The sequence below is a fragment of the Tamandua tetradactyla genome, chromosome 12 (genome assembly GCF_023851605.1).
Source record: "Tamandua tetradactyla isolate mTamTet1 chromosome 12, mTamTet1.pri, whole genome shotgun sequence".
Taxonomy (NCBI): Eukaryota; Metazoa; Chordata; class Mammalia; order Pilosa; family Myrmecophagidae; genus Tamandua; species Tamandua tetradactyla.
The window spans coordinates 25503726-25529907 of record NC_135338.1 but is presented as its reverse complement, the minus strand read 5'-3'; the positions used below and the strand labels follow the sequence as shown (position 1 = coordinate 25529907).

General features: G+C 39.2%; 1 protein-coding gene across 8 annotated transcripts in view; it reads right to left on the bottom strand.

Moving 5' to 3' along the window:
- RAD51B (RAD51 paralog B) overlaps nucleotides 1-26182 on the bottom strand; it is an 889743-nt gene that overhangs the window by 849262 nt on the left and 14299 nt on the right. For all 8 annotated transcript variants that reach the window (XR_013160322.1, XM_077122813.1, XM_077122815.1 and 5 more), the window contains exon 4: nucleotides 9643-9759. Coding sequence is in view for 7 of the 8 variants with exons in the window: in XM_077122813.1 (XP_076978928.1) it covers nucleotides 9643-9759 (117 nt within the window). In the remaining variant the exon portion in view is untranslated. The remainder of the gene's footprint in view (nucleotides 1-9642; nucleotides 9760-26182) is intronic.

The following is a 26182-nucleotide window of genomic DNA, read 5'->3' as shown; positions in this document are numbered from 1 at the left end:
TCCTTGTCTTGTTCCTGATCTTAGGGGGAAAGTTTTCAATTTTTCCCCATTAAGGATGATATTAGCTGTGGGTTTTTCATATATTCCCTCTATCATTTTAAGGAAGTTCCCTTGTATTCCTATCCTTTGAAGTGTTTTCAACAGGAAAGGATGTTGAATCTTGTCAAATGCCTTCTCTGCATCAATTGAGGTGATCATGTGAGTTTTCTGCTTTGATTTGTTGATATGGTGTATTACATTAATTGATTTTCTTATGTTGAACCATCCTTGCATACCTGGGATGAATCCTACTTGGTCATGATATATAATTCTTTTAATGTGCTGTTGGATACGATGTGCTAGAATTTTCTTGAGGATTTTTGCATCTATATTCATTACAGAGATTGGCCTGTAGTTTTCTTTTTTTGTAATATCTTTGCCTGGTTTTGGTATGAGGGTGATGTTGGCTTCATGGAATGAATTAGGTAGTTTTCCCTCTGCTTCGATTTTTTTGAAGAGTTTGAGGAGAGTTGGTACTAATTCTTTCTGGAATGTTTGATAGAATTCACATGTGAAGCCATCTGGTCCTGGACTTTTCTTTTAGGAAGCTTTTGAATGACTGATTCAATTTCTTTACTTGTGATTGGTTTGTTGAGGTCATCTATTTCTTCTTGAGTCAAAGTTGGTTGTTCATGTCTTTCCAGGAACCCGTCCATTTCCTCTAAATTGTTGTATTTATTAGCGTAAAGTTGTTCATAGTATCCTGTTATTACCTCCTTTATTTCTGTGAGGTCAGTAGTTATGTCTCCTCTTCCATTTCTGATCTTATTTATTTGCATCCTCTCTCTTCTTCTTTTTGTCAATCTTGATAAGGGCCCATCAATCTTATTGATTTTCTCATAGAACCAACTTCTGGCCTTATTGATTTTCTCTATTGTTTTCATGTTTTCAATTTCATTTATTTCTGCTCTAATCTTTGTTATTTCCTTCCTTTTGCTTGCTTTGGGATTAGTTTGCTGTTCTTTCTCCAGTTCTTCCAAGTGGACAGTTAATTCCTGCATTTTTGCCTTTTTTCTTTTCTGATATAGGCATTTAGGGCAATAAATTTCCCTCTTAGCACTGCCTTTGCTGCGTCCCATAAGTTTTGATATGTTGTGTTTGCATTTTCATTCTCCTCGAGGTATTTACCAATTTCTCTTGCAATTTCTTCTTTGACCCACTCGTTGTTTAAGAGTGTGTTGTTGAGCCTCCACGTGTTTGTGAATTTTCTGGCACTCCGCCTAGTATTGATTTCCAACTTCATTCCTTTATGATCCGAGAAAGTGTTGTGTATGATTTCAATCTTTTAAAATTTGTTAAGACTTGCTTTGTGACCCAGTATATGGTCTATCTTTGAGAATGATCCATGAGCTCTTGAGAAAAAGGTGTATCCTGCTGTTGTGGGATGTAATGTCCTATAAATGTCTGTTAAGTCTAGCTCATTTATAGTAATATTCAGATTCTCTATTTCTTTATTGATCCTCTGTCTAGATGTTCTGTCCATTGATGAGAGTGGGGAATTGAAGTCTCCAGCTATTATGGTATATGAGTCTATTTCCCTTTTCAGTGTTTGCAGTGTATTCCTCACGTATTTTGGGGCATTCTGGTTTGGTGCGTAAATATTTATGATTGTTATGTCTTCTTGTTTAATTTTCCTTTTATTAGTATATAGTGTCCTTTTTTGTCTCTTTTAACTGTTTTACATTTGAAGTCTAATTTGTTGGATATTAGTATAGCCACTCCTGCTCTTTTCTGGTTGTTATTTGCATGAAATATCTTTTCCCAACCTTTCACTTTCAACCTATGTTTATCTTTGGGTCTAAGATGTGTTTCCTGTAGACAGCATATAGAAGGATCCTGTTTTTTAATCCATTCTGCCAATCTATGTCTTTTGATTGGGGAATTCAGTCCATTAACATTTAGTGTTATTACTGTTTGGATAATATTTTCCTCTAACATTTTGCCTTTTGTATTATATATATCATATCTGACTTTCCTTCTTTCTACACTCTTCTCCATACCTCTCTCTTCTGTCTTTTCGTATCTGACTCTAGTGCTCCCTTTAGTATTTCTTGCAGAGCTGGTCTCTTGGTCACAAATTCTCTCAGTGACTTTTTGTCTGAGAATGTTTTAATTTCTCCCTCATTTTTGAAGGATAATTTTGCTGGATATAGGAGTCTTGGTTGGCAGTTTTTCTCTTTTAGTTTTTTAAATATATCATCCCACTGTCTTCTAGCTTCCATGGTTTCTGCTGAGAAATCTACACATAGTCTTATTGGGTTTCCCTTGTATATGATGGATTGTTTTTCTCTTGCTGCTTTCAAGATCCTCTCTTTCTCTTTGACCTCTGACATTCTAACTAGTAAGTGTCTTGGAGAACGCCTATTTGGGTCTAATCTCTTCAGGGTGCACTGCACTTCTTGGATCTGTAATTTTAGGTCTTTCATAAGAGTTGGGAAATTTTCAGTGATAATTTCTTCCCTTACTTTTTCTCCTCCTTTTCCCTTCTCTTCTCCTTCTGGGACACCCACAACACGTATATTTGTGCGCTTCATATTGTCCTTGAGTTCCCTGATACCCTGTTCAAATTTTTCCATTCCTTTCCCGATAGTTTCTGTTTCTTTTTGGAATTCAGATGTTCCATCCTCCAAATCACTAATTCTATCTTCTGTCTCTTTGAATCTATCATTGTAGGTATCCATTGTTTTTTCCATCTTTTCTACTTTGTCCTTCACTTCCATAAGTTCTGTGATTTGTTTTTTCAGTTTTTCTATTTCTTCTTTTTGTTCAGCCCATGTCCTCTTCATGTCCTCCCTCAATTTATCGATTTCATTTTTGAAGAGGTTTTCCATTTCTGTTCGTATATTCAGCATTAGTTGTCTCAGCTCTTGTATCTCATTTGAACTATTGGTTTGTTCCTTTGACTGGGCCAAATTCTCAATCTTCTGAGCGTGGACCGTTATCTTCTGCTGCTGGCATCTGGGCATTTAGTCAGATTTCCCTGGGTGTCGGACCCAACAAGGTTGTAAGATTTTTCTGTGAAATCTCTGGGTTCTGTTTTTCTCATCCTGCCCAGTAGGTGGCGCTCGTGGCACACGTTTGTCTCACGTGTTTGGAATGGATCCCCCCCCGTCACCGATCTCCGCGGCCTGGGGATTTCTGATGCAATTCTCTCCGTTGGTTCAGGGGCCGCGCGTGGTGGGGGCGTCAGCCGCCGCGGCTTGAGGGGACCTTGTGGCTGGTCGCCGGCCGCAGCAGGCCCGGGGAATTCGCCACCGGACCAGGACGTTGCCTGCGGGGGAGGGGCGTCGGTCACCGGCCGCCGCGGCCTGTGGAATTCCCCACCGGACCAGGAAGCCGCCCGCGGGGGGGTCACCGCGGCTTGGATAGCCCTCTGATCCAAGACTCGTAGCCGCGGACTCAAAGCTGAGACTCGAAGCCGCCCGCAAAAGAGGGGCGCCGGCCGACTCGGCTTGGGAAACTTGCCTCTCCGAGACTCTCAGCCAGCCCAGGAAGGAGGGAGGGAGTAGCTCCAGCCACCGCAGCTGCCGCTGTTCGGGAAATGGCGCGCCGCTCGGGGATCTCACCGCAGCCGAGTCTTGCAGTCAGACTAGCCAGTCCAGACTGGGGTACGCTGTGTGTCCATTCCCTGCCGTAGCCCCGGGAGCTGTTCTGCAGTGTTTCAGTTCACCTAGTAGTTGCTTTGGAGGAGGAGGAACTAAGACGCACGTACCTTACTAAGCCGCCATCTTGGCACCCACCTGTCTGATGCTCCTTTTATTCAGGGCATGGACAGATGAGTAAAAAAATAAGGGTAAATAAATAACAGGGGGGACAAACTGCAAAATAAATTGGCTAGATGGAAATACTAGTGGTCAGTGAGAGTGAGGGGTAAGGGGCATGGTATGTATGAGTTTTTTCGTTTTTCTTTTCATCTGTTTTTCTGGAGTGACGCAAATGTTCTAATAAATGATCATGGTGATGAATACAAAACTATGTGATGATATTGTGAGCAAATGATGGTACACCATGTATGGAATATGTGTGTGAAAATTTCTCAATAAAAATATTTAAAAAAAAAAAAAAGGGAAGTTGGAAGTTTTAAAGTTCTCAGGCTGTGAAAATGTCCAAATTAAGGCATCCAGAGAAAGAGACCTTAACTCCAAAAAAGGGCCAATGAAGTTCAGGGTTTCTCTCTCAGCTGAGAGGGCACATGATAACATCTGATAGCTTTCTCTTCTCATTTCATAAGGCTTCTCTGGGGACATTTTCCTTCTGCATCTCCAAAGGTCTCTGGCTGTATGGGCTCTGTCGGCACACAGAAATGGTTCCCTCTAAAAGTGCTCAGGTAAGCAACCCCACCTTGAATGGGAAATCATCTAATCAAATTTACCACCCACAATCGGGTGGGTCATATCTCCATGTAAATAATCAAGGAGATTCCACCCAGTGATACTGAATAAGGATTTAAGAACATGGCTTTTCTGGGGTACATGACAGATTCATACCAGCACATACTGTAAGACACGGTTTATTTATTTTGGACATTATACATGATGCCCAATAGATGGAGGAAGGAAAGGACACAGTGACTGAGAAGTACAGTGACAAAAGGTGATACATTTATATGATGGAATATGATGCAGCTACAAAAAGGAGGGACATCGAGGGGCACACAACGAACTCAATAAACCTTGGGACAATGGGCTATGCTGAATAGGCCAGGAACAAAAGAACAGTATGCAAGTTCTCTCTCAGAAAATACCAAAAACTGAGAGCCTGGATTATGGGCCCTTACAGCAGCCACATTTAGCCTGAAGCTGCAAACATATTTCTAGATTCTGAGAAAATGAACTATATGTACATCAGCTGGTATTTCTGTGGAATTTTGAGTAGCTCTGTGATGCCTGGGTCTCAGAAATGAGGTGAAGAAAGAGATCAGGCCTCAATTAAGAGTTTAAAACGAAGCCAGTCTGGCTGGGTCTAAGGCAAATTAGAATGCAGCATAAAAGCTGAAAGTGTATGTACTCTAGACCTTCAGCTGCTGTATGAATTCAAAGGCAGAGAGGTTTATTGTCTAGAACCTAAATTTTCTGTAACACATAGTCTCAATCAGCCTCTCTGGATAGCTCATTTAGACAGCCAGGATACCTGGAGTCCAGAATGAGAACAAGGTCTTGTAATTCTCCATGACTTGGTGTAGTGCCAGGAAACATCTCAGACTATGGTGAGCTCATAATTAAAAAGTATTGGCAGAGTCCCTTGAGGATCTGAAGGGAGGGAAAAAAAAAAAAAAATATATATATATATATATATATATATATATATATGGAACTATTAAATTCTCCCTTCTGGGAAACCCTGGGTACCCTCCCAATGACTGGGGACTCCCAAGAAAATAGGCCAAGTCCTAGACTTTGAGGCTTGCTCTTATGAAACTTACTTCTGTAAGGGAAAAGCTAAGACTATTCATAATGAGGCCTAACAGTTGCTTCCAGGAAGACTCTTTGTTGTTCAAATGTGGTCTCTCTCTCTCTAAGCCCAACTCTGCAAGGAAAATTGTTACTCTCCCTTCTACATGGTACAAGCCATTCAGGGGTGAAAGTCTCCCTGACATCGTGGGGCGTGACTCGCAGGGATGAGTCTGACCCTGGCATCGTGGGATCGACAATGCCTTCCTGACCAAAAAGGGGAAAAGAAGCGTTATGAAATAAGGCATCAGTGGCCAAGAGAGATCAAATGGAGTCAAGAGGCTATTTTAGAGGCTGTCCTTAATGCTAGCTTCAGTTAGATAGTGGTAGGTGCCATGGTTAGCTAAACCCCAATCAACATCACTCCTGTTGACTCTTAACAACACCTATGGCTAGAACTATGACTATATAAAGGTTTCATGCACTAGGTTTGACTTGCTGGAACATATAATTCCTAGAGCTATTCCAGATAAAAGCTGAAACCTAAAGGGACCATCCTCTCCAAGATTACCAATTAATTACATACCCAAACCTTCAGTGTGGATACCCCTTCTATACATGAAAAAGTCAGAAGAGGCATTGCTCAAAGATCCCTATAGATTGGGAGAAGGATTAAAGGAGAAGGAGGCGGTACAACAGAGAAAACAGGATTTAACAAAGGAGTATGCCTGCTGCTAAATCACTATGTTAATATTCCTTCTAGCTTCCAGTATTCTGCAGCAGCAAAAAGAAAAATCTGAAATGATGAAATGGTAACCCATGACAAGCTCTGGGATCAGTTCTATAACTACTTGTTGAAGTATACTTTGAAAGTTATTTTTTTTTCTTGGCTTTGTATATATGTTATATTATACAATAAAAAAGTTGTAAAATTTTATTTAAAAGATCAAAGGAGGAGGAGTTATAACAGAGATGATCAGATTTAATAAATGAGTATGACTGCTGAATCATTATATCAACATTTCTTTTAGTCTCCAGTGTCTTGGAGCAGTTAGAAGGAAAATCCTAAAATTGTGGAACTGTAATCCATACCAAACTCTAAAATCTGTTCTGTAACTACTTGTTACATTGTACTTTGAAATTTATTGATTTATTTTGTATATATGTTATATTTCACAATAAAAAAATAAAATTTTATTTTAAATTAAAATTTAAAATAAATTTTAATTTAATTAATAAAATTTATTTTAAATTAAAATTTAAAAAGATAGAGCCTTATTTCCCTTTCCTTGAATAGGCTGGACTTAATGATGTGCTTTTAAGAAACAGTATGTGGCAGAAGTAATGGTGTGTAATTTCCAAAGCTTCCTTCTTACCTTCTTTTGAACCAGTCACTCTGGAGAAAGTCATGAGGAGTCTCAGCAGCCTGTGGAGAGCCCATATGAGGTGGAACCGGGGTCTCCTGCCAACAACCAGCAGAACTTGCCAATCATGTGAGTGAGTCCCCTGGAAACAGATCCTTCAGACCTAACCAGGCCTGCAAATGATGGCAGCCTCACCCAATACCGCCTAGCTAAACCACTCCCAAATTCCTGACGCATAGAAACTGAGAAATCAAAAATGTTTGTTCTTGTTTTAATCCACTTACTTTGGGGTAATCTGTTATGCTGCAATATATAACTAATACAACCACCTATTACCTTCTAGAACCTAATTTTATCTATAACCAGAAGTAAAAATAGCTCACTTTAATGTAATACTATTATTTGCTCACGTGTTAATAAAATTTCAAATTTTCCTTCCTAAAATATGAACTAGTGATCCTTTTTCTAATTCCCCCAAATTATTTCATAGTATTATTTCATAATATTCATTACTGTCTAAATTAATTCAAAGTAACAGGGATCTAAAGAGATTTTAGTAGTAAGAAGGGGTTTTTTTTTTTACATCTCCTCTCTATAGAGCAACTGTTCTAGTTTGCTAGCTGCCGGAATGCAATATACCAGAAACGGACTTGCTTTTAAAAGGGAATTTAATAAGTTGCTAGTTTACAGTTCTAAGGCTGAGAAAATGTCCCAATTAAAACAAGTCTATAGAAATATCCAATCAAAGGCATCCAGGGAAAAACACCTTGGTTCAAGAAGGTCAATGAAGTTCAGGGCTTCTCTCTCAGCTGGAAGGGCACATGGTGAACACGGCGTCATCTGCTAGCTTTCTCTCCTGGCTTCCTGTTTCATGAAGCTCCCAGGAGGCATTTTAACTTCTTCATCTCCAAAGATCGCTGGCTCGTGGACTCTCTGCTTGGTGGTGCTGCAGCATTCTCTACTCTCTCCGAATTTTCTTATTCTCCAAAATGTTTCCTCTTTTATAGGACTTCAGAAACTAATCAAGACCCACCTGAATGGGTGGAGACATATTATCACCTAATTCAGTTTAACAACCACTCTCGATTACATCACATCTCCAGGGAGATGATTTAATTACAGTTTCAAACATACAGTATTGAATAGGGATTATTCTGCCTTTATGAAGTGGGATTTAGATTAAAACATGGCTTTTCTAGGGGACATACATCCTTCCAAACTAGCACATTCCACCCTCTGGACTCTAAAAAAGACATGTTTTCCCTGTATACAAAATACATTCATTTCATAACAATATCACAAATCCTTAAACCATTTCAGTGGCAATATACATGAAATACAAAGTTAGAAACATACAAACTCCTATCAAAGTTAGTTATAGGCATAGTCTGTTCTTAATTATCCTCTGGCTTTGGAACTTTGAAAACTCATAAGTTATTTGCTGCCAACTCCAAAGGAGGAACAGTCATACGATACATATACATATTTCCATAGGGAGGAAAAAACACAGGGGTCACAGACCCATACAGTTTCGAAAACCCACAGGGCAAAGTCCATTAGATTTCAAAGTCTGAGAGTCATTTATTTTCAGGGCTTCTGAAAGTAGCAGTCCCATCCTTCCCAAGGGCCTATGCAGTGGCTTGCCTCTCTCTAAATGCAACCTTGGGGGATACTGAGGAGATCACCTTTTTCTCAGCTCCACCCTCTCCAGACATCAAGGCTGCACCAGGGCTCTCTGCGATCTTCAGGGCACACACTCAACCCCTCCATGTGATGGTAGCCAAGCTCTCCCTAAACCCCAAGAAATATGCTTCACTCTCTCCAAGGCCTGAAGCAACATGACTCTTCCATTGCAACGAGGTGGAAGGCTCATCCTCTGCCTCTGGAGCAAACTCCCCCTCTTCACAGGCTTGGGTGGGTCTGCTCTCCTGGCCCGAGACTTCTTGACTTCAGACATTACCCTCCATGGTTTTGCCTCTGAAGTTATTTTTCCTCCAATGTGTCTCTTCTCTGAAACTCCTAGTCTAGACTGGCAACAGCTCTGTTTATAAAGGTCCCAAAGCACTCTCGTCGGCTTTCTATGCAGTAGCATGGGATCATGCCCATCAGACATAAGGAGTTTCCACAAATCTTCCCTGGATAACTCCATGTCCAATCCTGGCTTTCTCTGAAATGGCTGACTGGTTCCACATCTGGTCAAGTCCTCACACAGGGCACTATTCTCTGCGGTCTCCTTTTCTGGAGGCCCAGAATTTTCCAGGACATCAGTTTCTGGTTTCTTTGTACTCAAGAGTTCAGATTTCAGCTTATCTCTCTCCTGTCGCATTTCACTATAAGCTGTGAGGAAGCTTGTGGACTCTCTGCTTGGTGGTGCTGCAGCATTCTCTGCTCTCTCCGAGTTTTCTTATTCTCAAAGTGTTTCCTCTTTTATAGGACTTCAGAAACTAATCAAGACTCACCCAAATGGGTGGAGACATGTCAGCATCTAATACAGTTTAACAACCACTGTCGATTACATTACATCTCCAAGGAGATGATATAATTACAGTTTCAAACATACAGTATTGAATAGGGATTATTCTGCCTTTATGAAATGGGATTTAGATTAAAACATGGCTTTTCTGGGGGACATACATCCTTTCAAACCAGCACAGCAACTATACTAAGTACTGATTGGAGATTTACCAAAAAAGGGGGGGGGGGGGGGGGGGGGAGTAGAACCATGCCCTTGAGGTACTTAATTTAATTCAGATTAACGTTCATTAAATATTTTGTTTTTAACTAAATGTTTCCCCTGGTTATGAGGATTCTAAGTCAACAAAAGAACTGTTTTGGATATTTTCTTTTACCTCTGTGAGGGATCCACAAGCCACACCACCATGCAGGGCTTCATCCAGAGCAGTAAGAGTAGTAGGTAAGAATGCTGGGGAGAGATCAGCAGACCTTTGTGTCTTTATCCCATAAGCCTGAAGAAGAAAAAGTTCATTCTTTTCAATTACCAAATCTATTCAAAAACATAAACCAATTCCAAATATATAAATTTTAGCAGCTGTAATCTCCAATCCATCTTTTTTACCTCTTTTATTCATTCAAAAATACTTGTTATATGCCAGGGGACTGTGGTACCTTATGGGAATATAATATAACAGGCACAGTCCCTGCCCTCACAGTACTCATTAATCTATGAGGCACTGCGAAATTAGGACTAGAAAGTAGACAATTAAAATACAATTAGCAGGTGGGCCACAGTGGCTCAGCAGACAGAGCTCATGCCGGAGACCCAGGTTTATTTTACAGTGCCTGCCCATGCAAAAAAAGAAAAAAAAATACAATTAGTAAGAGATAGGGAGACAGTGAAAGATACCTGCTATGGATTGTGCGCCCCAGAAAGCTTCATGGAAGAGTTGTATGTCTGAGCTAAAATCTGAAATACCTATGAGACATTCAAAGGAAATGGTGACGATGTTTCTGCTAAAGAGGATAGAACGTACAAAAAAAAAGATCAAGAAGCAAGAAAGAGAGGAAATGGAAACTACCAAAAGAAAAGTCCATTTAGAATGACTGAAAGATAGGATACGGTAAAAAAAAAAAATGAGGCTGGAGAAGTAAGCAGGGACCAAACCATGAAAACCTTGTTGAAGAGTCAGAGTTTATGTCAAGTCCCAAGGAGTGATGTGATCATATCATTATTCAAGAAATACCCAGGCTGGTTTGTGAAGAATAGCTTAAAGGTGAATAATATGGGAAACAGAGAGACTGTTAGGAAAATATTGCAATCATTAAGAACAATGAAAGTAACAGTGGCCTAAATTAACAGTGGAGGTAAAAAGCTTTTGGTACTAGTAAAAGTTTCTAAAGCCAGGTACGTAAATATGACCCAGTATGACGAAGATTTTCTGACATAATAAGTATCTGCAATTATTCCCTTTTCTTATCCTACGTACTCTTCCACACGTCAGTAAAAATTTTTGATTATTTTATTTGTTGGTTTTGATCATTCTGATGTATTCAGAATCTAAAAACTTAACACTCTAGCAGAAAAAGTTTATAATGACTAATTTATCTTTTCTGGGACATTAAATTTTTACCTTATCTTTAAAAGATGTTCCTTTTCTAATATACTTTTTGTCAGGTATCAGAAAATAAAATTTGGCATAGAAAATGGACTCAGTGGCGGGGAGAAACCTTCAGTTTCTCTCCTTCAGCAGCTCTTCTAACAGGACCTGATGTAATAGCAAGATAGTAACCCCACCCACCAGAGGCCAGACCAGACAACCATGAGCATGAAGTTATGATCTGCACCAGCCTGGTATCTCCCAATGACACCTACAGCCACACATCACCCCCACCTCTCTTGTCGTGGTTTTCCTTTAAAACCACAAGCTGTCAGAAAGAGAGTTGGAGCCATTTCTCTTTACTAGCAGGTTTTGCTGGGTCCCACCTACCTGCTTTTCCCTTGCTCTTATTCTGTTTCTTTCTCTCTAGCAATAAACTATTAAGCTTTAACTCACTGTCTCATTTGGAATCATTTAATGAAGCCATGCCTAAAGTAAATGTTGCCAAAAATCCAGGAGAGCGCTCTGACTAAAGCATTAGTTTTCCGGTCTTTCAGGGCTACCGGAGCAGTCTTCCAGTCACTCCATCCACCAAACCGGCACAGTCGCTATGGTTTCCACGTGATTGACGGCTTGAGTTTCCAGCTCAGACCATCTTAACATGACGCCAGCTCATATACACAGCATTCAAACAACTAACAACTAATATGCCCCTAGGTAAGTGACACCTTTCTGCCCAAATCCCCCAGTGAGAGTTTTGTTTGGTGTCACTGCGACACCACAGCCTGCCTCAGGGTGCCTGGCCTAAAACCCAAGCTTGGTCTAAACTCTACAACTCTATGAGTGTTTTCTGTGTAGCAGTCAAAAACCAACTTGGGGCTAAGATGGCGGCTTAACAATGTGCGTATTTTAGATCATCCTCCAGATACTAAATAGCCAGAAACAATACAGAACACCTCCTGGGGCCACATCAGTGACCAGACACACAGCGTACCCCAATTTGACCAGCGGGACTGGTTGCGAGCTCCCCAGAACCGTGAGCTCCCCATGCCACGGCGGCCGCCCCTCCCCCATCGGCTGTTTCCCGAGGGGAAAAGAAAGAGACTTTTCCAGCAGCAGGGGCTGAGCCCAACAAAAACCCAATTGTAGAATTAATCAACAAATTCTGACTACTAAAAATAGGCCCCCAGCTCAGGTGAACCTGGTCAAAGCTGAGGTCCCTCATTTTTGCCCCAATGCCAAGGGGGCAGGGTTGACGGAAAAAGGAAAAAAAAAGAAGGAAACAGAGGTTTTTGTGTGGCTGTGTTTCTACAAAGGCTTGACTGTCTTTGGATATAGTGGCAGGGCTCCTCAGGCTTCAACTGCCCCAGGCATAGGCAGAAACAAGCTCCTTTGAGGGCCTGTCTGGAGACTGTGCCTTTCCCAGGGGAGGGGTGAAGCCCAACTCAGGTAGAATCCCTCTCTCATGGAATTCAGACACCAGGGCTTAGTAATTTGAAGCCACTAAAACCAGCCTACAACCTCTCCTCTGTCTCCACCATGCCCCCAGCCAAAGTTAAAGATACTGCATCATCTTATTCTAGTGGGACCTGCAGGCAGACAAGCGCCACATACTGGGCAGGGTAAGAAAAACAGAGTTCAGAGACTTCACAGGAAAGTCTTTCAACCTGATGGGTCTCACCCTTGGGGAAAACTAATGCAGGTGACTCTTTCCTCCTGATAGGAGGCCAGTTTGGTCTGGGAAAATCCGGTTGCGGTCTATAATACCTAAGCAGACCCTCCTAAGTATGGGGGGAAAAAGGCACCATACAAGCAGGGTAAGAAACAAGAAAATAAGAACTGAAAAATTCTCCTCTGCTAAACAAAACCTAAGCTAGAGGTCCAGATAAAGCTGAATTGAATGTCAAAAAACAGATAGACAACAAATTCACCCAAAAGAGAACCCTAGGTAAAAGAAATGCAAGCAATCTCCAATATAAACTAATTAAGGTAACTAAATGCCTAGACACCAGCAACAAATAACAAATCACACTAGGAAAATTGAAGATATGGGCCAGTCAAAATAAAAAATCAACAAATCAAATGACATACAGGAGCTGAAACATTTAATTCAGAATATATGAACAGACATGGAAAACCTCATCAAAAACCAAATCAATGAATAGAGGGAGGATATAAAGAAGGCAAGGAATAAAAAAAAAAAAAGAAATTGAAAGTCTGAAAAAACAAATCACAGAACTAATGGGAATGAAAGGCATGGTAGAAGAGATGAAAAAAACAATGGAAAACTACAATGGTAGATTTTGAGAGACAGAACATAGGATTTCTGAACTGGAGGATGGAATATCTGAAATCTGGCAAGATAAAGAAAAGATAGGGAAAAAAATGGAAAAATAAGAGCAGAGACTCAGGGAACTGAAACACAATATGAAGCGCATGAATATACGTGTTGTGGTTGTCCCAGAAAGAGAAGAGAAGGGAAAAGGAGGAGAAAAACTAATGGAGGAAATTATCACTGAAAATTTCCCAACTCTTATGAAACACTTAAAATTACAGATCCAAGAAGTGCAGGGTACCCCAAAGAGAATAGATCCAAATAGACGTACTCCAAGACATTTACTAATCAGAACATCAGAGGTCAAAGAGAGGGAGAGAATCTTGAAAGCAGCAAGAGAAAAGCAAACCATCATATACAAGGGAAGCCCAATAAGACTATACATAGATCTCTCAGCAGAAACCATGGAGGCGAGAAGACAATGGGATGATATATTTAAATTATTAAAAGAGAAAAACTGCCAACCAAGAATTCTATATCCAGCAAAATTGTCCTTCAGAAATAAGAGAGAAATTAAAACATTTTCAGACAAAAAAATCACTGAGAGAATTTGTGACCAAGAGGCCAGCTCTGCAAGAAATACTAAAGGGAGCACTAGAGACAGATAAAAAGACAGAAGAGAGAGGTGTGGAGAAGACTGTAGAAAGGAAGATTATGAGTAAAGGTAAAAAGAAGGAAAATTAGATATGACATATAAAATCCAGAAGGCAAAATAGTTCAAGAAAGTACTATCCATGCAATAATAACACTAAATGTTAATGGATTAAACTCCCCAATCAAGAGATATAGACTGGCAGAATGGATTAAAAAATAAGACCCATCTGTATGCTGTCTCTACTCAAAGAACATGAGGCCAAGGACACAAACAGACATTTGCACACCAATATTTATAGCAGCATTATTAACAATTACCAAGAGATGGAAACAGCCAAAATGTCCATCAACAGACCGGTGGCTAAACAAACTGTGGCATATACATACGATGAATATTATGCAGCTGTAAGACGGAATAAAGCTATGAAGTATGTAACAACATGGATGGACCTAAAGGACATTATGCTGAGTGTGATTAGCCAAAAGCAAAAGGCCAAATACTGTACAGTCTCACTGATATGAACTGACATTAGTGAATAAACTTGGAATATTTCGTTGGTAACAGAGACCATCATGACATAGAAATAGGGTAAGATATTGGGTAACTGGAGGTGAAGGGATACAGATTGTGCAACAGGACTGAATATAAAAACTCAGAAATAGATAGCATGACACTACCTAACTGTAATATAATTATGTTAAAACACTGAATGAGGTGAATGTGAGAATGATAGAGGGAGGAGGGCTGGAGGCATAAATGAAATAACAAAGAAAGATAGACGATAAAAATTGAGATGGTATAATCTAGGAATGCCTACAGTGTATAATGTTAGTGACTAAATGTACAAATTTAAAAATGTTTTAGCATGAGAAAAAAAAGGAATGTCATTACTGCAGGGTGCTGAAAATAGATGGTAATTAATATTTTAAAATTTCAACTTATGTGTGGACTAAAGCAAAAAATGTTTATTTGGTACAAAATTTATACTTTGACTAGTGCATCTCCTAATATAACTTCTGTACGTAGTTGGTTGAACAACATAAGTACATGGAACCTTGGGTAGGACATTAGATTTTATTGGTTTGTCCAGAGTGATGCCCCGATGAATCCCAGAGTGATCTGATCAGTGAGTGGAAATGTATTTGCAAAGTCCCCTTCGGGGAATGGTGAGAACACGGGAAAATTCAACCTCCCCAAGTTGAATTCTTGATATTCTCACAAGCAGTGTGGACAACCAAAGCTACAGTCTGAGCCCCCAGTCTTAGGGTTTGTTCATATGAAACTTAACCCCACAAAGGATAGGTCAAGCCTACTTAAAATTAGGCCTAAGAGTCACCCCCAAGAGAACCTCTTCTGTTGCTCAGATGTGGCCTCTCTCTCCAGCCAATACAACAAGCAAACTCACCACTCTTCCCCTGTCTACATGGGACATGACACCCAGGGGTGTGAAGCTTCCTGGCAACATGGGACAGAAATCCTAGAATGAGCTGAGACTCAGCATCAAAGGATTGAGAAAATCTTCTCCACCAAAAGGGGGAAGAGTGAAATGAGACAAAGTGTCAATGGCTGTGAGATTCCACACAGAGTCGAGAGGTTATCCTGGAGGTTACTCTTACACATTAAGTAGATATCATCTTGTTATCCAAGATGTAATGGAAAGGCTAGAGGGACCTGCCTGAAAATGTAGAGCTTGTTCCAGTAACCATGTTTCTTGAAGATGATTGTAAAATGACATAACTTTCACAATGTGACTGTGTGATTGTGAAAACCTTGTGTCTGATGCTCCTTCTATCTACCTCATCAACAGATGAGTAGAACATACGGAATAAAAATAAATAATAGGGGGAACAAATGTTAAAATAAATTTAGTTTGAAATGCTAGTGATCAATGAAAGGGCGTGGTAAGGGGCTGGTATGTAAAATTTTATTTCTTTTTCTATTTTTGTTTTATTTTTCTGTTGTCTTTTTATTTCATTTTCTGAATTGATGCAAATGTTCTAAGAAATGATCATGATAATGAATATGCAACTATATGATGATATTGTGAATTATTGATTATATATGTACAACAGAATGAGCATATATTGAAGATGTTTGCGTTTCTTTCTTGTAATTTTTTTTAATTAACAAAAATCATAAAATTAAAAAAAAAATTTAAATTAAAAATTAAAAAATTAAAAAAACCAACTTGGGGGATACCCTGAGCAAGAGACTACACACTTTCCTAATACCCAACAACAAACCTGGGATGCCTGCTTTGCTGTTGTGATTGGATCTTGAATCTGTAAATTAGCCTCTCTGAAAACTAAACTGGTGGGAGAGAAGACCAAGATGGTGGCTTAGTGAGGTGTGGGATTTAGCTCGTTCTCCAAAGCAGCTAGTAAATACCCAGGAACAGTACAGAACAACTGCTGGGGCCACATCAGTGACCGGGCACACAGCATACACCAATCTGAACCAGGTGAACCCATCCAGAACTATGAGTTCCCCAAACCATGGCAGCCGGTGCCCCTCCCCCACAGGCTGCTTCCCAGAGAAGATAGGAAAGAGACTTTACCAGCAGCCGGGGCTGAGGGCAACCATGCTCCAACTGTGGAATTAATAAATTCTGACGACTAAAAATAGGCCCCCAGCTCAGGTAAACCTCAAGTCAAAGTGGAGGTTGCTGAGTTTTGCCCCGGCTCAGAGCGAGCAGGGCTAACAGAAAAAGAAAATTCTCACATCATAAAGAAATGAAATTGGAAATCAATAATAGGCAGAGTGCCAGGAAATTCACAAATACATGGAGATTCAAGAAAACACTCTTAAATAAACAGTGGGTCAAGGAAGAAATTATAAGACAAACCAGTAAATATCTGGAGGCAATCAAAATGAAAACTCAACATATCAAAATTTATGGAATGCAGCAAAAGCTGATAGAAAAAGAAAGAAGAAAAAAAGAAACATAGGTTTTGGGGCTCAGATAGCACATAATATTTGAAAGAGTCTGGGCACATAGGACCTGAATGTTCACAAAACAACATACAAACTTAAGCTCTTGATTGGCAAACCCAAGGAGCAGGGGTCCTGCTCTGAAAAGGATTTTTCTCTCTCTTTTTGTGGCTGTGTTTCTATGGCCTGAGTACTCTTTGGATACAGTTGTAAGGCTTGTCAGGCTCCAACTGCCTCAGGCAGTCTTATTGGGCTTCCCCTGTATGTGATAGATGGCTTTTCTCTTGCTGCCTGGGGCTAAGAGGGAGGATGAAAATAAATAAAATTAGAAATGGAAGAGGAGACATAACCACTGACCCCACAGAAATAAAAGAAGTAATGAGAGGACACTATGAACAACTTTATGCTAATAAACTCAACAATGTAGATGAAATGGACAATTTCCTAGAAAGGCATGAGCAACCAACACTGACTCCAGAAGAAATAGGCGACCTCAACAAACCAATCACAAGTAAAGAAACTGAATCAGTCATTAAGAAATTCCCCAAAAAGAAAAGCCCAGGACCAAACGGCCTCACATCTGAATTCTACCAAACATTCAAGAAAGAATTAGCACCAATCCTACTCAAACTCTCCAAAAAAAATTGAAGAGGAGGGAAAGCTACCTAACTCATTCTACAAAGCCAAATCGCCCACATACCAAAGCCAGACAAAGATAGTACAAAAAAAGAAAACTACAGGCAATCTCTCTGATGAATATAGATGCGAAAATCCTCCACAAAATTCTAGCAAATCAAATCAACAGCACATTAAAAGAATTATACATCATGATCAAGTAGGATTCATCCCAGGTATGCAAGGATGGTTCAACATAAGAAAATCAATTAACGTAATACATCATATCAACAAATCAAAGCAGAAAAACCACATGATCATCTTGATTGACACAGAAAAGGCATCTGACAAAACTCAACATCCTTTCCTGTTGAAAACACTTCAAAGGATAGGAATAGAAGGGAACTTCCTTAACAAGATAAAGGGAATATGTGAAAAACCCACAGGTAACATCATCCTCAATGGGGAAAAACTGAAAACTCTTCCAATAAGATTAGGAACAACACAAGGATGTTCACTATCACCATTGTTATTCAACATTATGTTGGAAGTTCTAGCCAGAGCAATTAGACAAGAAAAGAAATGCAAGACATCAAAATTGGAAAGGAAGTAAAACTCTCACTGTTTGCAGATGATATGATACTATATGTTGTTACCCTGAAATAGTCACAGCAAAACTACTAGAGCTAATAAATGAGTACAGCAAAGTGGGAGGTTTCAAAATCAATACTCAAAAATCTGCAGTGTTTCTATATAGTAGTAATGAACAATCTGACAGGGAAATCAAGAAAAAAATTCCATTTATAATTGCAACCAAAAGAATAAAATATTTAGGAATAAATTTAACTAAGGATACAAAAGACCTATACGAAGAAAACTACAAGAAATTGTTAAAAGAAACTACAGAAGACCTAAATAAATGGAAGTGCATACAGTGGATTGGAAGACTAAATATAGTTAGGATGTCAATTCTACCTAAATTAATTTACAGATTCAATACAATACCAATAAAAATCTCAAAAATTGACTTTTCAGAAATAGAATAAAACAATAACCAAATTTCTGTGGGAGTTCAGGGTGCCCTGAACAGCTGAAAGTATCCTGGGAAAGAAAAATGAAGTTGGAGGTCTCACACTACCTGACTTTAAGGCGCATTACAAAACTACCACAGTCAAAACAGCATGGTATTGGCATAAATATAGATATACTGACCGATGGAATAGAACAGAGTGCTCTCATCTATGGAAAATTGATCTTTGATAAGTCAGTCAAGCCACCTCACCTGGGACAATCTGTTCAATAAATGGTGCCTAGAGAACTGGACATCCACACGCAAAAGAATGAAAGTGGATCCATATCTCACACCCTATACAAAAATTAACTAAAAATAGATCAAAAATCTAAACATTAGACCTAAGACCGAAAAATTGTTAGAAAAAAATGTAGGAAAATATCTTATAAATTTTATAACAGGAGGCGGTTTCCTAGACCTTACACCCAAAGCATGAGTACTGAAGAAAGAAATGGGAACTCCTCAAAATTAAATATTTTTTGTGCATCAAAGAACTTCATCAAGAAAATAAAAAGGCAGCCTACACAATGGGAGACAATATTTGGAAATGATATATCAGATAGAGGTCTGGTATCCAGAATATATAAAGAGATTGTTAAACTCAACAACAGAAAGACAGATAACCCAATTACAAAATGGGCAAAATACTTGAACAGACACTTCTCAGAGGAGGAAATACAAATGGTGAAAAGGCACATGAAAAGATGCTCAACCACCCTGGCTATTATGGAAATGCAAATCAAAACCACAATCAGATATCATCTCATACCCACTAGAATGGCCATTATCAATAAAACAGGAAACGACAAGTGCTGGAGAGGATGTGGAGAAAGAGGCGTACTTTTCCACTGTTGGTGGGAATGTCAAATGGTACAACCACTGTGGAAGGTAGTTTGGCAGTTCTTCTGGAAGGTAAGTATAGAATTGCCATATGACCCACCAATACCACTGCTAGATATCTATTCAGAGGACATAAGGACAAGGACACAAACAGACATTTGCACACAATGTTTATAGCAGCATTATTTACAATTGCCAAGAGATGGAAATAGCCCAAATGTCCATCAACAGACGAGTGGCTAAACAAGCTGTGGTACATACATATGATGGAATATTATGCAGCTGTAAAACAGAATAAAGTTATGAAGTATATAACAACATGGACAGACCTTAAGGACATTAGGCTGAGTGAGATTAGCCAGAAACAAAATGACAAACACTGTGTGGTCTCACTGATATGAACTAACATTAGTGAATGAACTTGGAGAATTTCAGTTAAGAACAGAGACCATCAGGAGATAGAAATAGGGTAGATATTGGGTAATTGTAGCTGAAGAGATACAGACTGTGCAACAGGACTGACTGTAAAAATTGAAAATCCTAGAGTGATTTTAACAGTGAATAAAAGAGTATTTGCAAAGTCCCCTTGGGGGAATGGCAAGAAAGGAGGAAAATTCAATTTCCCCAAGTAGAGAATTCTTGATATTCTCACAACCATTGGGGACAACCAAAGCAATAGGCTGAGCTCTCAATCGTTGGGTTTGTTCATATGAAACTTAACCCCACAAAGGATAGGTCAAGCCTACTTAAAATTAGACCTAAGAGTTACCCCCAGAGAACCTCCTTTGTTGCTCAGATGTGGTCTCTCTCTCTCTCAGCCAACATGACAAGCAAACTCACTGGCATACCCCTGTCTATGTGGGACATGACTCCCAGGGATGTAGACCTTCCTGGCAACGTGGGACAGAAATCCTAGAATGAGCTGGGACTCAGCATCAAGGGATTGAGAAAACCTTCTCCACCAAAAGGGGGAAGTGAGAAATGAAACAAAATGAAGTGTCAATGGCTAAGAGATTCCAAACAGAGTCGAGAAGTTATCCTGGAGGTTATTCTTACACATTAAATAGGTATCACCTTGTTAGTCAGGATGTAATGGAGAGGCTGGAGGGAAATGCCTGAAAATGTGGAGCTGTGTTCCAGTAGCCATGTTTCTTAAAGATGATTGTATAATGATATAGGTTTTGCAATGTGACTCTGCAATTGTGAAAACCTTGTGTCTGATGCTCCTTTTATCTACCTTATCAACAGACGAGTAAAACATATGGAATAAAAATAAATAATAGGAGGAACAAATGTTAAAATAAATTTAGATTGAAATGCTAGTGATCAATGAAAGGGAGAAGTAAGGGGTATGGTATGTATGAATTTTTTTCTGTTTCCTTCTATTTCCTTTTCTAAATAGATGCAAATGTTCTGAAAGGTGATTGTGGTGATAAATAAATAACTATGTAATGATAATGTGAGTTATTGTTTATATAACAAAATGGAATGACTACATGGTAAGAATGTTCGTGTTTGTACGTTATGTTAAAAAAATTAAAATAATAATAATAATAATTTAGTAATATTTGTTTAATGCCTGACTTCTCCACCAGACTACAAATAATACGGTAGGAACTGTATCTTGTCACGACAATATCCCCAATACCTGTTAAAACATCACTCATGGGCAGCAATCAATAAATATTTAATGAGGGAATGAATGATTGGATAAATGGAAAAATAAATGAATTAAATGGATAAAAAAAAACTCCTTGAAGGAATAAACTAAGGTTAAACCAACTGATCAGGTAGGACGCAAATCTGCAAGAATATTCTGCAAGAATGAATGTAAACCAAAGGAGAAAGATGGCTTCGTTTTTGTTTTTTTTTTTCCCATGGGTAGGCACTGGGAATCAAACCCAGGTCTCTGGCATGGCAGGTGAAAACTCTCACTGAGCCACTGTGGCCCGACCAAAAGATGGCTTCTTGAATTATATTTGGAAAAGTAATGAGATTGCAGCTGAAAGCCGTCACGGAAACAGAGACTAAAGTCACACTTACTTCCCATGCTCTCTCTCTTTTTTTTTTTCCAGAACTTCTGTGTCACTTTATTTTTTTATTATTATTTTTATTTTTTTTATTAATTAACGGAAAAAAAGAAATTAACCCAACATTTAGAAATCATACCATTCTACATATGCAATCAGTAATTCTTAACATCATCACATAGATGCATGATCATCGTTTCTTAGTATATTTGCATCAGTTTAGAAGAACTAGCAACACAACAGAAAAAGATACAGAATGTTAATATAGAGGAAAAAAATAAAAGTAATAATAATAGTAAAAAAAAAAAAAAAAAACCTATAGCTCAGATGCAGCTTCATTCAGGGTTTTAACATGATTACTTTACAATTAGGTATTATTGTGCTGTCCATTTTTGAGTTTTTGTATCTAGTCCTGTTGCACAGTCTGTATCCCTTCAACTCCAATTACCCATTATCTTACCCTGTTTCTAACTCCTGCTGGACTCTGTTACCAATGACATATTCCAAGTTTATTCTCGAATCTCGGTTCACATCAGTGGGACCATACAGTATTTGTCCTTTAGTTTTTGGCTAGATTCACTCAGCATAATGTTCTCTAGGTCCATCCATGTTATTACATGTTTCATAAGTTTATCCTGCCTTAAAGCTGCATAATATTCCATCGTATGTATATACCACAGTTTGTTTAGCCACTCGTCTGTTGATGGGCATTTTGGCTGTTTCCATCTCTTTGCAATTGTAAATAACGTTGCTATAAACATTGGTGTGCAAATGTCCGTTTGTGTCTTTGCCCTTAAGTCCTTTGAGTAGATACCCAGCAATGGTATTACTGGGTTGTATGGCAATTCAATATTCAACTTTTTGAGGAACCGCCAAACTGCCTTCCACAGTGGTTGCACCATTTGACATTCCCACCAACAGTGGATAAGTGTGCCTCTTTCACCGCATCCTCTCCAGCACTTGTCATTTTCTGTTTTGTTGATAATGGCCATTCTGGTGGGTGTGAGATGATATCTCATTGTGGTTTTGATTTGCATTTCTCTAATGGCCAGGGACATTGAGCATCTCTTCATGTGCCTTTTGGCCATTTGTATTTCCTCTTCTGATAGGTGTCTGTTCAAGTCTTTTTCCCATTTTGTAATTGGGTTGGCTGTCTTTTTGTTGTTGTTGAGTTGAACAATCTCTTCACAAATTCTGGATACTAGACCTTGATCTGATATGTCATTTCCAAATATTGTCTCCCATTGTGTAGGCTGTCTTTCTACTTTCTTGATGAAGTTCTTTGATGCACAAAAGTGTTTAATTTTGAGGAGCTCCCATTTATTTATTTCCTTCTTCAGTGCTCTTGCTTTAGGTTTAAGGTCCATGAAACCGCCTCCAATTGTGAGTTTCATAAGATATCTCCCAACATTTTTCTCTAACTGTTTTATGGTCTTAGATCCAATGTTTAGATCTTTGATTCATTTTGAGTTAACTTTTGTGTACGGTGTGAGATATGGGTCTTCTTTCATTCTTTTGCATATGGATATCCAGTTCTCTAGGCACCATTTATTGAAGAGACTGTTCTGTCCCAGGTGACTTGGCTTGACTGCCTTATCAAAGATCAGATGTCCATAGATGAGAGGGTCTATATCTGAGCACTCTATTCGATTCCATTGGTCGATATATCTATCTTTATGCCAATACCATGCTGTTTTGACCACTGTGGCTTCATAATATGCCTTAAAGTCAGGCAGTGCAAGACCTCCAGCTTCGTTTTTTTTCCTCAAGATGTTTTTAGCAATTCGGGGCACCCTGCCCTTCCAGATAAATTTGCTTATTGGTTTTTCTATTTCCGAAAAAGAAGTTGTTGGGATTTTGATTGGTATTGCATTGAATCTGTAAATCAATTTAGGTAGGATTGACATCTTAACTATATTTAGTCTTCCAATCCATGAACACGGTATGCCCTTCCATCTATTTAGGTCTTCTGTGATTTCTTTTAACAGTTTTTTGTAGTTTTCTTCATATAGGTTTTTTGTCTTCTTGTTTAATTGTTCCTTTTATTAGTAGATAGTGTCCTTCTTTCTCTCTTTTAACTGTTTTACATTTGAAGTCTAATTTGTTGGATATTAGTATAGCCACTCCTGCTCTTTTCTGGTTGTTATTTGCATGAAATATCTTTTCCCAACCTTTCACTTTCAACCTATGTTTATCTTTGGGTCTAAGATGTGTTTCCTGTAGACAGCATATAGAAGGATCCTGTTTTTTAATCCATTCTGCCAGTCTATGTCTTTTGATTGGGGAATTCAGTCCACTAACATTTAGTGTTATTACTGTTTGGATAATATTTTCCTCTAACATTTTGCCTTTTGTATTATATATATCATATCTGACTTTCCTTCTTTCTACACTCTTCTTCATACCTCTCTCTTCTGTCTTTTCGTATCTGACTCTAGTGCTCCCTTTAGTATTTCTTGCAGAGCTGGTCTCTTGGTCACAAATTCTCTCAGTGACTTTTTGTCTGAGAATGTTTTAATTTCTCCCTCATTTTTGAAGGATAATTTTGCTGGATATAGGAGTCTTGGTTGGCAGTTTTTCTCTTTTAGTAATTTAAATATATCATCCCACTGTCTTCTAGCTTCCATGGTTTCTGCTGAGAAATCTACACATAGTCTTATTGGGTTTCCCTTGTATGTGATGGATTGTTTTTCTCTTGCTGCTTTCAAGATCCTCTCTTTCTCTTTGACCTCTGACATTCTAACTAGTAAGTGTCTTGGAGAACGCCTATTTGGGTCTAATCTCTTTGGGGTGCGCTGCAGTTCTTGGATCGGTAATTTTAGGTCTTTCATAAGAGTTGGGAAATTTTCAGTGATAATTTCTTCCATTAGTTTTTCTCCTCCTTTTCCCTTCTCCTCTCCTTCTGGGACACCCACAACACGTATATTTGTGCGCTTCATATTGTCCTTGTGTTCCCTGATCCCCTTTTCAAATTTTTCCATTCTTTTCCCAATAGTTTCTGTTTCTTTTTGGAATTCAGATGGTCCATTCTCCAAATCACTAATTCTATCTTCCGTCTCTTTAAATCTATCATTGTAGGTATCCATTGTTTTTTCCATCTTTTCTACTTTATCCTTCACTACCATAAGTTCTGTGATTTGTTTTTTCAGTTTTTCTATTTATTCTTTTTGTTCAGCCCATGTCTTCTTCATGTCCTCCCTCAATTTATCGATTTCGTTTTTGAAGAGGTTTTCCATTTCTGTTCATATATTCAGCATTAGTTCTCTCAGCTCCTGTATCTCATTTGAACTATTGGTTTGTTCCTTTGACTGGGCCATATTTTCAATTCTCTGAGCGTGATTCGTTATCTTCTGCTGGCGTCTGGGCATTTAGTCAGATTTCCCTGGGTGTTGGACCCAACAGGTTGAAAGATTTTTCTGTGAAATCTCTGGGTTCTGTTTTTCTTATCCTGCTCAGTAGGTGGCGCTCGTGGCACACGTTTGTCTGCGGGTCCCACCAGTAAAAGGTGCTGTGCGTCCTTTAACTTTGGAAAACTCTCACCGTGGGGGAGATTCGCCAGCCAAAGTGGCTTGGAAGAGTGCCAGCTGGCCCGGGGATCTGAACGCGGGGAGGGTCGCCGGCCGCCGCAGCCCGTGAGAGCGCCCGTCCGAATTTCCTAGTCAGCCCAAGGCGCCAAGCATGGCGGGAGGGCGCCAGCCGCCGCAGCCCAGGAGAGTGCACCGTTCCCCGCCGGACCGGGGAGTCACGTCTTTGGAAGGGAACCCCCCGGTCACCGTTCTCCGTGGCCTGGGGATTTCCGATGCAATTCTCTCAGTTGGTCCAGGGGGCCGCGCGTGGTGGGGGCGCCAGCCTCCACGGCTTGAGGGGACCGCCTGCCCAATTGTCCCAGCTGGCCCGGGAAGGAGGAAGGGAGGGACTCCGGCCACTTGCCGCTCCACCTGGGAAAGCCCGCGCCCCTCGGCGATCTCACGGGAGCGGGTTCTCTCAGCCAGTCAGCCGTTCCAGGATGGGGTACGCTGTCTTTTTGATCTCTGTCGTGGCTCCGGGAGCTGTTCTGTATCGTTTCTACTCCCCTAGTAGCTGTTCTGTAGGAGGAACTAAGATCCGCGCGTCTTACTAAGCCACCATCTTCTCCGGAAGTCTCCATCCCATGCTCTCTTATTTAATTACCTAACTGGAAATATGCCACATATACTGACCAAATAGAATAAAAGATGTGAAATTAAAAGGTTTTCCTCTTACCCATTATCTAATTGGAGCTGAAGGGATACAGACTGTGCAACAGGACTAGATACAAAAACTCAAAAATGGACAGCACAATAATACCTAATTGTAATGTAATTATGTTAAAACACTGAATGAAGCTGCATCTGAGCTATAGTTTTTGTTTGTTTGTGTGTCTTTTGTTTTTTTTTTCCTTTTTTATATATTTTTTTATTTTTTATTATTATTATTTCTATTTTTTTCTCTATATTAACATTCTATATCTTTTTCTGTTGTTTTGCTAGTTCTTTTCCTAAATCGATGCAAATGTAGTAAGAAATGATGATCATATATCTATGTGGTGATATTAAGAATTACTGATTGCATATGTAGAATGGAATGATTTCTAAATGTTGTGTTAATTTCTTTTTTTTTTTAATTAATAAAAAAAAAAAAAAGGTTTTCCTGGTGCTTTACAAGCTTCAAAAATAACAATAAGCTAATGTGACTTTACCCATACAGTTAACATTCTATTTTAACTTTCTAACTTCTCCCATAAAACCAAGCGAGCTATTCAAAACAATGAAATCAATGGTACAGCTAAGACTAGTGCCAATTTCTGACTCTGATTCTAATTCTTTAACGTCTCTTTAAAGATGTTCTCCCTAAAATATTCAACTTCCCCATTTGGAGAATTCCTGATATTCTCACCA